At 41.3% G+C, this 14,966-nt stretch overlaps 1 protein-coding gene across 1 annotated transcript in view; it reads right to left on the bottom strand.

The window, feature by feature from the left end:
* ABCA4 (ATP-binding cassette, sub-family A (ABC1), member 4) overlaps positions 1-14,966 on the bottom strand; it is a gene marked incomplete at its 5' end in the record, with an annotated part of 67,056 nt that overhangs the window by 27,269 nt on the left and 24,821 nt on the right. Inside the window, 6 exons of the mRNA XM_010016762.1 lie at positions 948-1,125; positions 3,655-3,879; positions 7,168-7,266; positions 9,810-10,014; positions 11,970-12,191; positions 14,031-14,253. Coding sequence (XP_010015064.1) covers positions 948-1,125; positions 3,655-3,879; positions 7,168-7,266; positions 9,810-10,014; positions 11,970-12,191; positions 14,031-14,253 — 1,152 coding nt within the window. The remainder of the gene's footprint in view (positions 1-947; positions 1,126-3,654; positions 3,880-7,167; positions 7,267-9,809; positions 10,015-11,969; positions 12,192-14,030; positions 14,254-14,966) is intronic.

The raw sequence follows: 14,966 nt of genomic DNA, 5'->3' as shown, positions 1-14,966 counted from the left end.
ACCCCCCTTTTTCCCTGCCACATTAGGGAGATGCATTCCATGACGCCACTAGATGGAGCATGATGACTTCTTACTATGGGCCTCGATGGAACAACTGCAGTCAAAAAGCATACGTATAAATTACTCTTGCCCTGCTACACTGAGAATCTCATGGATCTGCAGATCAGAATGCTTTTGCTTTGGGTCGACCATACTTATTGTGGAACAATTACAAAGAAAATAAAAGGCAATTTAAAGTGCATTTGAAATCAAACTGATTTGTAGTAAAAAAACCCTAAAGCATTCTGCTGGGAAAAAATCACAACGAAACACTTCAGTTCTTTCAACGTTTGTTAAACTTGTCACAGACTCATCAAATATATTGTTCACAAATTCATCCCATTTTGACGAGTCAAGTTCTGTATAAAGGAAATTAAATATTCCTGAAGGCCAGCTTGCTGAGATGCCAGGGCTCTAGGACTAGAGGAACACTCTAATCTGGACATGGATCTTGCATATATATAATCATTTTGTCTAAACAGGATCTAGATTTTATACTCCTTTCACACAGATCAAAAACCATGACTGGCAGATTCAGACAGAGAAATTAAGAACATGTGGAGTGTGGTGGCTTTCAAATCTTCAGTTCTTTCAGCCAGATCCTTCTCCCTCTGCACCTACTGGGAGTCTGGCCATGGGAAATGAATTGTGAGGGAGAGAATTGCTTCCTTCTCTCTAGACTTTCACTTGTTTGAGTCATGCATTGCCTCCCTCCCTGGGCTTTAGATAATCCAGGATATCTTCTTTTTGCCTAAGGGCAGCATTTCCCTGTCTGGAAAATCTTAATGTTGTGCATCAAGCTAGCTGCAGGGGTGGTAGAGAGACAAGAGCGAAAAGAGAAGGCTGCTCCTCAGGACACAGCAAGAGAGCATTTCCCTGAGTTTGTTGCTTCTAAAATACAGACTTACATGGTGGTTGTCTTTCCTGCTCCATTGTGTCCAAGGAATGCTGTGATCTGGCCTTCATAAAAAGTAATATTCATCCCATCTACTGCTGGCTTGGGCCTGTTTGCAAAAATCTTCACCAGGTTCTGAATGCATACTCCCGGAATCAATCCCATCGGCTCAGGCTCAAAGAAGGTATTTACTTGAAAGGCAAGAAATCAAGAATGAAAAAAGAATAAAAGCACATTTTAATCCTGGTTCTCACGACGACACATCAATAAGTGCAGAAGCAACAGCACATACCCAGTAAAATACGGCATCATGTGCCAGTGCCAGATTCTCCAGTCACACCAAACTGAGGCCAGATTTCTAATCCCAGTGCAATTTAGTTACTCACCCACAGATCAGTAACAGAAGGAGAGCCCAGAATTGTAATAATCTGTGGAGAGATAGCTCATTGGGTCAGGTGAAGCTGAACGTGCTGTTTTCATTGTGTAGCAGGAAGATTATTTGGGAATGTTGTCTGAAGACACTTAGATAGGCTGAGAGATTAAACAAGCAGCAGGTTGCCTTTCTAGCCAGGCTGAAATCTGCCATTCAAATCATGTGCCCAGCTGTGCATTCTTTTACCATGCTGCTTTAAAAATAACCAACATTTGCCTTTAATCCTGGTAGGTGAAATTTACCCCCTTGCTGAGGCCAGCTCAAGATTTAGGCAGTACCTAATGCGAGCACTACACTGGATGGCTTTCTCTCCGGATTAAAAATGCATTATTGTAAATAGCACCATCAGGATGTTTTATTGCATCAGCCTCTCGACAAAACAAACTTCCTTTGAAGTAAATTAAGCCCTTGGGCAATGTGAATGATGGGAGTTGGGAAATTTAAAGACCCTGTCCACTTTTGTTTACACAGAATGCTTAAGGCTTTGTAGGGAGGCTTGTTTTGCAATTGCAGTTCAGTTAAATTGCTCAGTACCCAGCAGGCCTGTGTGGAGAGCAGCCAATGCCATCTGGGTGAACCCAGCCCCACCTCCAGCAGTGGCTGCTATGACTGTCACTATAAACAATACTCAGGAACATGTCCCAGATATGTTGTACATGCCAGGGCTGTACAGAGCTGAAATAATTCATTTAGAATGGGTAGCTTTTTTAAAACAAAATTACATTTATGACAAACTTTGCTTTTGCTTTGTGAAGGAATTGAGGTTTCCTTTTGTCTTGCTAAGGCAAATGCCTACATCCTTGTATTTACAGAAATTCACATGGAGTCAGGCTGGAGAGTTATGCATATATTGGCAACTGAGGTACCATCCTTTTACATGGATCATGAGCTCAATTCATATTTGCCTGCAAGACTCACTGACAAGTTCTGAGGCAAATTTTCTGATGATCTGCTTTGCATCACTTGAAGGACACTGGTGGAGGTTTAAACTCCCTTTCCGAGATTCATATTGCTCCATTCTGATCCTGTTCCCTCAGTGCAATGGCAATTCTGGGCCATTTAGGTTTTCCTTCAGAGATGGCAGCAGTTGTTGGGGAGGTTAATGGGGCTTTGGTGAAGGCTCTGCTTAAAACCTATCGAGTAATTAGGGCAGGGTGTCTGCCCTGCTCTGCTAACCTGTGCTAGAATTGGACTGCACTAGAATTAAGCCATTAGAACTACTCTCCATTTCACATCCCATTACTCTTACACGAAGCTCTAGCTCTTACACGAAGCCATTTTGGAAACTGCCCTTGGACCATACCAGGTCTGCTCTTGGCTCTCAGATCCCGTGAGGCTGGCAGAAAGGGAAGGCAGGCTTTCTTGTGCAGTGACAGGCAAAGCCCTTCCTTTGTGGCCATGGAACAGCTGGAACCTGGGAGCTGACGAGGACAGCACCGCAAAGATAAGGCAGCACTAGGAGAAGATTGGCTGAAATAACCTTTGCCCTCTGCCTGTCTTTTTCCTTTTGAAGTCTGTCCTGTTTCCATTCACCCTGAATGCATGTTTTCAGTGCCTACGTGAGGAGCTCTGATGACCCCACTTTTATCTCTAGCTTTCCAAGAGCCAGAGTGGGCTCAGAGCTGTCTGTAGCAGTTACTTTTGCTACAGAATCCACATGCATTCCTCTGAGCATCACATTCAGAAAACTCCTCTGGCTCCCCACAAAAGAAGACATAAGGGCTTGAAAACAAGGCAGGTCATTCAGGAATTCTTAGCTGGTGGCTAATGTCAGCATCAGAAAAGGCTGCAGACAGACACACAGAACACTTCAGATAAACCCCTTTGAAACCAGCCTTTCCCTGCAGATGCAACACACACTAAAGACAGGAGGGATAAAAAAGGGAGGGGGGGTTGAAGAACATTCCTCTCAGCATTAAATATTTGTATTGAAGTCATGGGTCTGTTAAGAAGTTAATGTATGTGTCTCTGAGGCTCCCCTCAGAGCATGGGCACTAACTTGCCCTAGAAACAGCCTGCATTTGCACGATAAAGAACAAGATACAGAGATATTCTGGAAGGCAGCTCTCATATATGATGGCTAAAATAGTCTAAGGAATTGTGAATGTAGAGGAATCAGCAAGAGGGTAGCTGGGAGAGTCAGTGCTTCTCCTGAGCTGAGCTCAGGCAGTCGCATGCTATGCTCTGTAGCCTACTGGGCCCTTGTAGTTTGACTCCAATCAGTCTTGGTTATGAAATACAGTAAGTATGGTATCTCAGGCATAGCCAGGTTTCTCTCTCTCCTTACTGTGAATTTCATCTTTGTCCAGGGCATCTGTGTGAGGCTTCCCCTGCTCGCCAGGTTCTCTTTCTCGTTTGTGTTTACACTGTTTGCTTTTACCATCCTTCTCCCCCTGGTTGTCACTCTTTTCTTCTGGCTTTTCAGGCTCTTCAGATTTCCTCGTTCTGCTTTCTTTTTTTTCCCCTTCCATGGTCTTCTGATCCACACAGCCTTCTGACTCCAGGCTTTTTTCTAAATCAACCAAAAGTAACCAAGGTTTAATGAACCCAACTTGAATTTCCTCTTATCTCTGGAGGTGCTTTCAGGAAAAGGAGGTAGTCCTTCCTAAGCCTTGAGCTCTCCAAGAGCATTAGTCATCAGTGCTTTACTCAGGTTAGGTACAGCACTCAAAACCATCTACCTTAAAATCTTCACAGTGGCAGGAACAGATATTTAAGGAACATGACTGACATTTTTGCAATTACAGACTCAGAGTAGAAGATCCTGACTAATATTAGGCACACGCTTTATATTTTGTCCACACAGCTCTAGACCACTTCTAGAGCTTCTAGAAAGGTAAATTCTTCACCACTTGAAGAGAAACACCATACAGACATTTCCCAGACTTGCAGGGAGTGAGAGGGAGAAAAACAAAACAAGAAGGTTAAATGAAAGGCAAACTGCTTCTTAGATTAAGAGACTTGCTCCAGGCTGGAATGAATGAGTTGCTGTTGACTTTTGTACAAGAATTTCACAGAGGAAAACAGTCACATAAAGTCACTAATGGGGACAGGCTTAAAGCAGGAAGTTACAGTGATGATAGAAGAGGGAGCTCCTGAAGCAACCAACTCATTAATTAGTTATGATAAATTAAGAAAAAGCTTAGTATTATCCCTGAAGGAAAGATATGAGTTGAGAAAAGTTCTACAGTTGTTCATGTAAACTGAGGCACTGAAGTGTCTTAGTTCTTCAAACTGGTAAGAATCACATGCCTCCTACAAAGGCATTAATCACAGATGACCTTTCCAACTGTCCCTGCTTGAGAAAACACAAGGCAATCAGCTTCTCCTTGTATGTTACATGCTCCAGCTCCTAAACAACTTGGTGGCTCTTTCCTAAAATCCCTCCAGTAACTCTATTTTCCTTTCAATGAGGATGCCTAAACTGGACAACACAGTCCAGATAACCTCACAAGTGCTAACTAGAAGGGAAGAATCACTTCTCCTGAACTGATGAACTGAACTAAAGTTCAGGATGCATCTGGTCTTCCTGGCTACACGGGCACATTTGGTGGCTCATGTTCGGCATGTCAACCAGACCTTTTCTACAAAGCTGCCATCCAGGTGGTGGCCAGTCTGTCTGTCCTGTGGAGTTATTCCATCCCAGACACAGTATTACGCATTTACTTCTGTTGAACTCCATTGAGGTTCCTATAAATCCCTTTCTCCAGCCTCTTTAGCCTCCTCTGAAAAGCTGCCCTGCACTCCCTGTTCCCTCCAAATTGATATCTTCCATTAACTTGCTCCCACCTGGACTGTTAATAAAGGCATTATACAGTACTAAGTCCCGTGTCAGTCCCTATCAGGCTCCTGCTACTAATAACTGGTCCGCAGTTACGCTTTATACTGCTGATCACAACCCTTTGGGCCCACCAGTTCAGCCAATTTTCTACTCACTTCAGTGTCCACTCAAACAACCTGTATCTCATCAACATGGCTACCAGAATACTCTGCAAACCCATGCTAAAGCCCTTGCTAAAGTCAAGTTAAATAGCATCCACTCTTCTCTCTTTGTCCGTTGATACATTCATCACAGAAGAAAATCAGACTGGTTAGGCGAGATTTGCTCTTCATAAATGCACGTTCATTATTTCCTGTCACTTTATCCTTCATTTTCTTGGGAATGACTTCAGGAAGGATCTACCACTTAACCTTCTTAATCTTACCAGGGACTACCAGCAGAGCTAGAATGAGAGCTGTGGAGGGGACTGTAAGATTGCCCCATTATTTCTTAACAGTGAACTGTTAGATCAGCTCAGTTACCTGATGTAACCTCACCTGCAAAATAAACTCTAGGCTTCACTTAAGCAAAATGTTTTATCTAAGTAATCTAAAAAATGCTGATATAAACTCATCGAATTTATTTAAAAATGGCAATTAAGCAGTAGCCATAAACTTTTCTGTTGCTGAGCTACCTGTGCAACTGAGTATTCTGTGGCTTTCAAGCTTTCTCATAACCTTTAGTTTGGGTCCTAAGAAATCACAAGTCCACCTTGTAGTGGAAATATGTTAAAGAACATACAGAACTTATTAAGCATTAAGATAACCAGAGAATGGATTTTACTTCTACTAAATTTAGGCTTAAGCTAAATAAACAGATAATGTTAAAATCCTGTAAGTAACTGCTCCAAAGTTGAGAGAGTCAAAGGAGCTGTGGTACAGGATGTGCCCAAACTCCACCGAAAGTCAGTGAGATGTAGCGGCTGACATCTTACCTGGGTCTTGGGAAATATTCTACTATTATTCATCTATAAACATACACCAAGTCCTCCTTTGGCTCTTTCCTCCTTCTTCCTGTACAGTCACATTCTAACCCAGTGGGCAGCATTTGCAAAGCTGAAGCAGGTAACAGGCTCCATAACATCTAGGCAAGCCCCTAACATCCTGAATACCCTCACAGCAAGGCCAAAGGAAAACCTGATCACTCCCTCAGAGTGTACCAGAAGGAAAAGCCTCTTCAAAAACCCTTTTGCTATAACCTCTTTTCTGATAAAAAGGTGAGCAGTGGATGGCATGTTCACAGAAAGGATTAACTCCCTTCTGATTTATAGGTATCATCCTGAGATGAGACTGCCTTGTCAGCAGTCTGAGCTGATGAAGGGAAGGACAGTAATGAGATTATTTCTTCATCTATCATTTTGACTTGGTTTCACTGTTACCTTGTAAATTTCAGACAGATTTCAAAACACCACCTTTAGCAAGCCTCTAGTTTAACATTAATTATTTTGTATTAATTCCTATTTAAATAGTCACCTACATGTTCTTAACTACTCCAGTACCAAAGCACAGACAAAAATAATCCATAAAAGCAGGACTTTTGAACTCATTTGCATTGTTGGTCCAAGGGTGGCATAACGTTTGATCTTGCTTACAAATCTAAAGTAAACTGACAGAAATTAAGTGTCAAACTAGGTAGAAAATAACCCAGATTACAAAGATGGGAGAGCCTCAGTGTAAGAAAGATCAACATTTCACAAATGCTGTGTTGAGCAATAAGAACTTCTCGAGTGTCTCAAAGAGTGTTGGTTAGAGGGTGGGGGGTTGATGTTGCTTTTTAAGCCCTGCTTTAAAGGCTCCCAGATGGAACAGTGGCTCACCTCTAATAACTCTAATAATAGCAGGCCACTGCAAGTTCAAAGGCACCTGCTGATGTTCCCAGTGTACGGCTGCCCCTAATCTTTGCAGCAGCTCAGGTAATGGAAATGTTATGTAGTCACCTCTAAGCGGATCAGTGGGTTTGAAGTTATTTAAAAGAACTCACCATCAGCAGTTGCTGTTTTCTCAGCTTTTGGGTTTCTGGGGCCAAGCCAGTAAGATTCTTGCACAGGGAAATACCAAGGCTGTGGTAGCCCATAGTCCCCTAGAACAAAAATAAGAAGGCAAAGTGCACTTCATAAACACATTCCTCAGCAGGCACCAATTCATCTAGGCAAAGTCTGAGCTATAATTATAAACACTTGCAGTCCTGGTGTTGCATATCAGAAGGGTAAACCATCCACCAAGTACCTAACAGAGCAGATTGTGTCTGCAGGTATTTTCTTTTCTTTTGGACAGGAGGAAAATATGCAGAAAATATGTGATCTCATTGGCCCTTACCTTTTCTGAACTAGAACGTGGTGTAATTACAGAATGAAGCTACTCCTTACATGGGACAATTTGAATCCACACCAACAGGGCAGCAGCTGGCAAGGAACACCCTGACTGCTTCAGATGGGATCCCAGCTTCACTCAGAGATTTTCTTTCAAGGCCCCTTGAACACTTGAGGGTTGACATGAGTGAAAAGCTTATTATATTTACACTTATCACCCTGGGCCTGAATTCACAACTGACAATGAGAAAAGAGACTCTGGCTGTTATTTCAGCACACAGGAAAACTGACAAGACAGTAATCTTTTTTTTAAGCAGAAATGGACTTTTTTAGTCACAGATTAACCCTGCTTTGAAAAGAGAAAGTACAATAACATTATCAGTTGTCAGGCCAGAGCAGTGTTAGTGTAAGCCAAGACTGCTTTCCTGGGGTCATACTGATATATAGTATACAGGAATTTGAGCTGCTATGTTTAAAACAGGCATCGTTGTGAACCCTGATGATACTTGTGCTACTTACTCAAAATAAGCTAAAGGAATTTGTGATGTTTCCTAAATGGTGGTCAGTTCTTCTATATTGAAGACCACTGTTGACAAGTGTCTGTTTGTTTCTGACTTATCAAAAATACCCTGTATTTCAGGCAACCACTTGTACACAACCACCCTGTCTGCATCTGTAAGCAGTTTGTCTTGTACTTGTTATGGACTGGAATATACCTCTTTGAAGCTGGTGGCTAAAACAACTGCTTCTCATTCAGGATGAGTGCAAACCCCTCCATTACAGAGCAAAAAGCTCGAACATCCAATGGCTCAGTGTGCCAGTGGGTGGTTGGCTGCAGAGAAAGCTTGAGCAGGGGCTGACCCATATGGTTCAAGGGGCTATCCAGGGAATTCGTATAGTAAGCTCAGAGACTACAGCATTGATTTGGTAGTTCTGCATGTGTGTGATGCAGAAATGCTATGGGAAGTTCCACACAAACAGAGGAGCAGAAAGCCAAGGAGGAACTGAAGCTAACGAACAGAAGTCCTGAGAGGCATTACTTTTGTGTAAAATACAGGCATGAAAAAAACCTTAACTTGGATCTAGGAGCAAAGAAACTCCTGTTATTGACTTCCTGCTGTGTTCATGGAAATTGTACATTGTCCATTCTTTTTTACATGGGCTTCTCCAATGAGGAACTTTGAGGAAAATGACTGCAAACAACCTCTGAAAACAAGTGCTTTAGAATTGCATTAAACTGCTTTGTGAGGACACACTGACTAGGCGTGAATTTGGGGTAGCACAGCTCACTTTGGTAGGGACACAAAGCAGACTTCACGTCATATTTTCATTTTGAAACAAAATGTCCTCAGGCACACCTAAAACCTTTTAGCAAATCCTTCTCTTTCCTTGATTTGGGTTAACCACCATAAGTAAAGTGTGCAGATCAACACCATCTTACCTTATTCATCATTCATTTTCCTCCATAGCTAGAAAATCTGCAAGATCTCAAATTCTGCAGAACCACTCAAGGAAGACAAAATAAATACAAGAAAACCCATAGCCATCTGCCAAGAAACACATTCTGGAGCTGTGGAACTGCAGGTTCATATGTGGGAGTAATAGATGAATGAAAAGAAAGCTCACTTGCTCGTACAGCAGAATAGTCTGCATTTATTATACTGTAACAATGTTCAATAAAAAGATAACTATTTAAGCTCCAAGGACAAACTGTTTTCTTACAAAGGAAGTTCCCAAACGTTGTAACTGATGATGAAGAAAATCCTTTTGTGAACTTGCACTGGAACCAGGATTCCCATTTAGAAATATAATCAATCCACACAGGCTCTTTCACAGCTGCCCAAGACACAGTATGTATCTCAGGAAATAGTACCACCCTTTAAGAAACCGTTGGCCTAATGTGGCCATAGTGTATATGTGGACTAGATCTGTTGTTTCTGTTTTCAAAACCTAAAAAATTCTCACTAGAAATGGTTAAAACTCCTCAAATGAAATGTATGTAGACAAATTGGCTGTTGGCAGATGACATCTCTGTAGGTTTATTTTCTATTTAGGTTTTAAAACAGGACCAGAAATTGCATCCTCCTCCTTACTCTTTCCTCATTTTCTATTCTTTTCAAGACTAAAACAGGAGAAAGGAAAAAGAAAGAGAGAAAAGCGAAAGCTCTTCCTAAAGCAGTGGTGCTATACTGGGTAAGAGACATGGTCTACAGTATCAAATATCCTTTTTCTGACAGAGAAATAGTCAGAGACTGATGAGACTAACAGTTTACAACAACTACCACTACTTAGTATGAGTAAGAAATAGACATACCTGGAAAAACGTTATCAAGATACCAAGAAAGTATTCCATAGAGAAAAGCATCAAAAAGCATCATTTTTATGGAGAAAAGAAAACTATATTCATCTCCTTCCAAGGGACTGGTTCTGATGTTACCCCACTGTAGGCCAAGACCTTGCTCTTCATAGCGTGACAAGTATTCTGTACCAAACCCAAAGGCTACTTGAGAAAGCAAACTCTGGAATAAAAGAAAAATGATATTCAACTAAGACAGGGGGGTAGTTTGCAAAGAAAGCACAAAGAAAGATGACCTTTAAGGACTGGACTTCAAATCATAGAATCACAGAATCAGCTAGGTTGGAAAAGACCTTTAAGATCATCAAGTCCAACCATTAAAACTTGATAACGCCTAATGAAGTATTAGGGAACAGTGGTTTCACTTTTATGTTGGACTGGGATGTTTAAGTCTCTGAACAGCAGCAATTCTAAGCAGTATTAGGCTCAGTAGATCAAGTTCAGCTTCGATCTTTCTTTAGCTACCAGGCAACCTTCACAGCTTGTTTTTTTTCCATTAATATCTCTGCTCAGAAAATACTATAGATGCTTCTACAAGTTCTCAGTGTAGACCTTTGCCTGCCCTGGAGAATCAAAGCATTTCTCGAGTGTATGGGGCAGGGCCACTGTGAGTAACAAGACAGAAATCACACCAGATGCTCAGCTGTAGAAAAACCACAACCATCCCCTCTCCTCTGGTGTGTCTGCTACCTGCTTCTCACACCACAAAGTAACAAACCAGTACAGTATCCAAACATCTTCAACGTTGCGTTCAAAAACAGAGCAAGAAGTGATACAGAGCTGTGTTATGGAATATTTATAGTTCAGCCGGGAAGGCCAGAGTCAAGAGGGATCCCAACAGCAACTCTGTGAGGCATTCCCCTAGTGTGCTAAGTAAAAACCATTTGGCTTTCAGCAATACATACTTCATTCAATTACATTGCCCTTAAAACTTTTTATTTTTTTCCTTCAGCCCCCCTCCACACCCATACCCTGCCCCTTATCATCCCTTGTAATCAGCTCTTCGTCACACACTAACCTTTGAACAACAAATGAAAGACCAAACCTATCAGGAACAGATTAAAATATTCACGACTTTCAGCCAGCAAATATCCTTTCTTACACTGATGCTTCCTCCTTCACTTCAGAGTGCTTAAACTGTGCGCTAGTCTCAAGATTTCTTCCCAAACCAAAATTAGGCCAACCCTACTCCTTTTGTGACTTAATGGCAGGATCAAGTTTTGCACATGATTGCCTTAATTGGTAGAACTAAAACCATTATATACTACCTCTGCATAGTACAGCAGTTAAGAAAGCTAATTCACAGCCATATTTACACTTAGTTACAGCTTTTGAAATGTTTTGTTTTCTTTTTGATCTTTCATTGGATTTCCAAGTGCAAGAGAAGACAGTTCTCTTTTACCTAAGTTGTTAGAATGCTCACCAAAGATGGGGAGACTGGATTCAAACACCTGCTCCCCTACCTGATCCCTTGAGTAACAGAAAATGTTGTAATTTCACAGTTCCATTTCAAAAAACAGCAAGAAATTTCCAGCTCCACTGAATTATTATTTGTCTTACCTATAACGGAGAGAACCAGCAAGGAAGTACTGCATGGACAATGTCTACAACTTCTTAGATGGAAGATACTTCTCAGAGCTTTGGCACTTGGGTTCAGATCCTAACTCTATGTTCAGATCCTAACTCTGTATTCAGATAAATAAGGAATGTGAATTTGAGGTCTTCTCATTCTTAGATATTACCCTGTTAACTAGGTTATAACACATAACTGTCCCCATTTTTGAATTGCCTTTGTATTTATTAAACACACCACAAATTAAATTTGCTCTGACTTACAAGGAAGTGTTCAAAACATTATGCTCATTTCCTAGCATTCTACTGGAATAAATTCTATTGAACTTTCTGAAAGCCATGCAAATCTCTCTCAGTTCTTAGGCCTGCTAAAGGCTTACTCGCATTCAATCCCTAATTATTTGAGAGAGATTCAGAGGTCTCCCTTTCTGAATCAAAACAGCAAGGAGGAAGAATAGTGCAATGATTTGCTACCCACATATGCACCATGAGAAGGGCAGTTAAAATGTGAAGCCAAAGATACCACATAATCAGAGAAAGGCTTACTGCTAGGATCTTCACTGCAACAGTCATGCGGTCTTGCCAGGTGAAGCAGACAATGTGAGGCAGGTACAAGGTGAAGTAGATGACTCCACTGCAGGCAGCTGCCAGATTTGCTTGAGAGAAGAAGGTGCTGAACAGGAAACACTGCATGATGGTGGCTGTGGTGAACGTCAGAAGGAACAGAAAGAAGAGGAGTGGATTGCTATAATGTAGTACTTGTCCGTGCTGTAAGGAAAAGGAAAATGGAAACATTTAGGAGTTTTGCCACTTTCTGAACTAGCAGAAAAGGTCAGAATTGCCACTGACATGTGATGAGTAGTAAGGCAGTCTTTCTTGCCCAACAGGACTTCTAACTCTCCCAGGCAGTAGTTTCAACACCTGAGCTCATTACAGTAACAAATCCTTCATCTAATTTTATCCCTGCTCATGAATTGTCACTTAAGAGTCACTTAATAGTCAACAGTACAATAAGCTGTGGAGTTCATACTCACATTTGATGACTGAATTAAGATCATAACTGATGGAAAGCAGACATTCTGTCCCTGCCTTAGTAACAAATGATTCCAAGCAAGATGTGCCTGCTTGGGAATTCATACATTTGAAATAAAACTATTTGAACTATCATAATCAATCTTTGTTGGTCTCATCTTCTCCTCAGCCCATTTGCTTGACGTGCAGGAAAAACAATGTGTGGAACCCTGACAAAAGGCATCTTAAAAAAGCCAAAGCAAATCAGGAAAATAATAAGGCCTCTGCATGTAACTGACATTCAAACTCCAGAAGGGTATCACAGCTGAGGAATCCAAGTGCAGTTTCTCAGATCCCTGCGTACTAACCAACCCACTGGGTGATCTTTTATTGACCTTTCTTCCTGAGAGCTTTTATAGGTTAAATGCTCCCTCTCAAGAAGAGCATGGTCTGCTGTTGTATCTATTTACTATCTATTTACTCCTAAAAAAACAATGTTGAGGCCTATTTATTAGGCTCAACTTTGTTTTGAGCCTTATATAAGGCTTAAATGGGTCTATAAGGCTATAAATAGGTCTCAGTATTGTTGCAACACCCTACTGGGCCTCCGAGACTGACTTCTTCATCAACAGTGATACCACCTCTCATAAGAATATATTTACAAAGGTGCCTCACACTGGCAAAGTGAAATCCAGGAAAAGAAGTGAATTATAAGTATAAGCACGTTCCTCTCTGGCATGAACTACCTCCTGATGTTTAATTAAACCACTGCAGCAAATAAAGTAAGCTTTCTTTATCCGCCTAAGCTGTAATGGAACACAAGGAATGAGAACAACTCATCAGGGCAGGCTGATAAGATAGAGCAGATTGAATCCTAACACTGCATTTATGCCAATACCAGTTGCCCACATCAAAAAAGATGCAAGTGCATTCTTCCTTATCAAAATGCTATAGATTTATATAATTAACTAGAGTAGCCAGGAGGAGCTTGGGTTTCAGGTGACAGAGAGAAAAGGTAGTCCTTCGAAACAACATCCAAACTGGCCTGAAATGTTACAAAACACAGCAATTGGAGTCACAGAAGGAAAAAGGGGTTTTTTTGTTAATTTTTTGGGGGTTTTTTGGGTTGTTTTTGTTTTGGTTTGTTTCGCAGGTTGTCATGAAAATACTGTCCTTGCAGCCTCTTTTTCCACTGAAATAGTGGCATAATTGCTAAGCAGGTAAGCACTGAATATTATAAATGAATCACATATGGTGAATTACAAGATTAAAATTCTTCATGTTATGATCCCTTCTATTTAAAGCAACAATTCTTATTTACTGCAAGATCTGCCTCTGTCTATGGGAAACACAATATACAGAGTAATCAGCTGGATGTATTGTTCTGTGGGGGATCTTATAATAAATCTTATTAGTGAATTAATCTTTCTGCCTCTGCCAAGTGCTGATGATGGCATGAGGTCTGCTTAGCTGCTGCTATCAGAACAAGCCACCAGCCACTCACACCTCCCAAGGAGCAGCCACTATTCTTTCTCAACAGCAAACTGATATCAGCAGTGCAAAGACAACAGTGAGTTGGAGAGTGGCAATCCTTACCATGATCAGTGCTGTGAGGAGGAATGTGCTCACAGCCATCATGAAGAAGCTGTCTAGGAACCAAGCGCACCAAATCACCCCATTAGTTATACCCCTGTTCTTCATAGCCTCTTTCAGACGCTTTTCCTTCTCCAGCACTATACTCTTCACAGTCATGGAAACGGAATAAACCCAAGCTAGCACCATGAAGATGGGAAAGGCGCGGTTTAAGGTGATCATGAAGCTACCAAGGCAAAAAGGGAGAGATGGATTAAATTTAGCTAAACCAGAAAGATTGAGATGAGAAGCAAGAATAAAAATGGAGTGAGGAAGAATGCATTTGTTCAGCATGGGACTGGAAATTCTCAGGCTAAACAGCATGTTGCTAGTGAACTTCATAAGCAACCTAAATATTAATGAACTAATGGTTGCTGCATCCATGGGACAGGTGGCCCTCCATGGGATGAAGGTGCTGCTCCCTTTCTCTGTCACTCCACCCTGACTCCACAGCTGCTCAGCCCTTGGAGATGCTCCTTGGAGAAGCACTTCCCCAAGTGTGTTGTCAGGGTGAGAAAGATTTTGGGGTGAAAAAGCTAAAACCATTTTTTTTATGATTTGGCATTGTAATTTTCCAGTGAAATTACCTTTAAAACCAGGTGGAATTGATTGTTTCAGGGCCAAAAGCTTAGAGAAAATAAAATGGAGCAAAAATCCTTTGGCTTCCAAAATCTGAGCCCTACAGAACTACATTTTTGTCATATGCTCTCATAGCTACTCATTGTCAAAACAAATGGAAAACCTTCACTTTTTCACCAAAAAATTAATGCAGAGCAATCTGGCTGCTGCAATGAAGCCATGCTTTTGTGGACTGGCCAGGGGTACACTGGGTTTTTGGGGGATGCATGTAACCCAGCACTAGGCTGTGCACAACATCCATGGTTACCATTAGGATGCATT

This window comes from Nestor notabilis, unplaced genomic scaffold, assembly GCF_000696875.1.
Source record: "Nestor notabilis isolate BGI_N333 unplaced genomic scaffold, ASM69687v1 scaffold6476, whole genome shotgun sequence".
NCBI lineage: Eukaryota > Metazoa > Chordata > Aves > Psittaciformes > Psittacidae > Nestor > Nestor notabilis.
The sequence above is the reverse complement of the archived record's forward strand: the minus strand, read 5'-3'. Positions and strand labels throughout refer to the sequence as shown.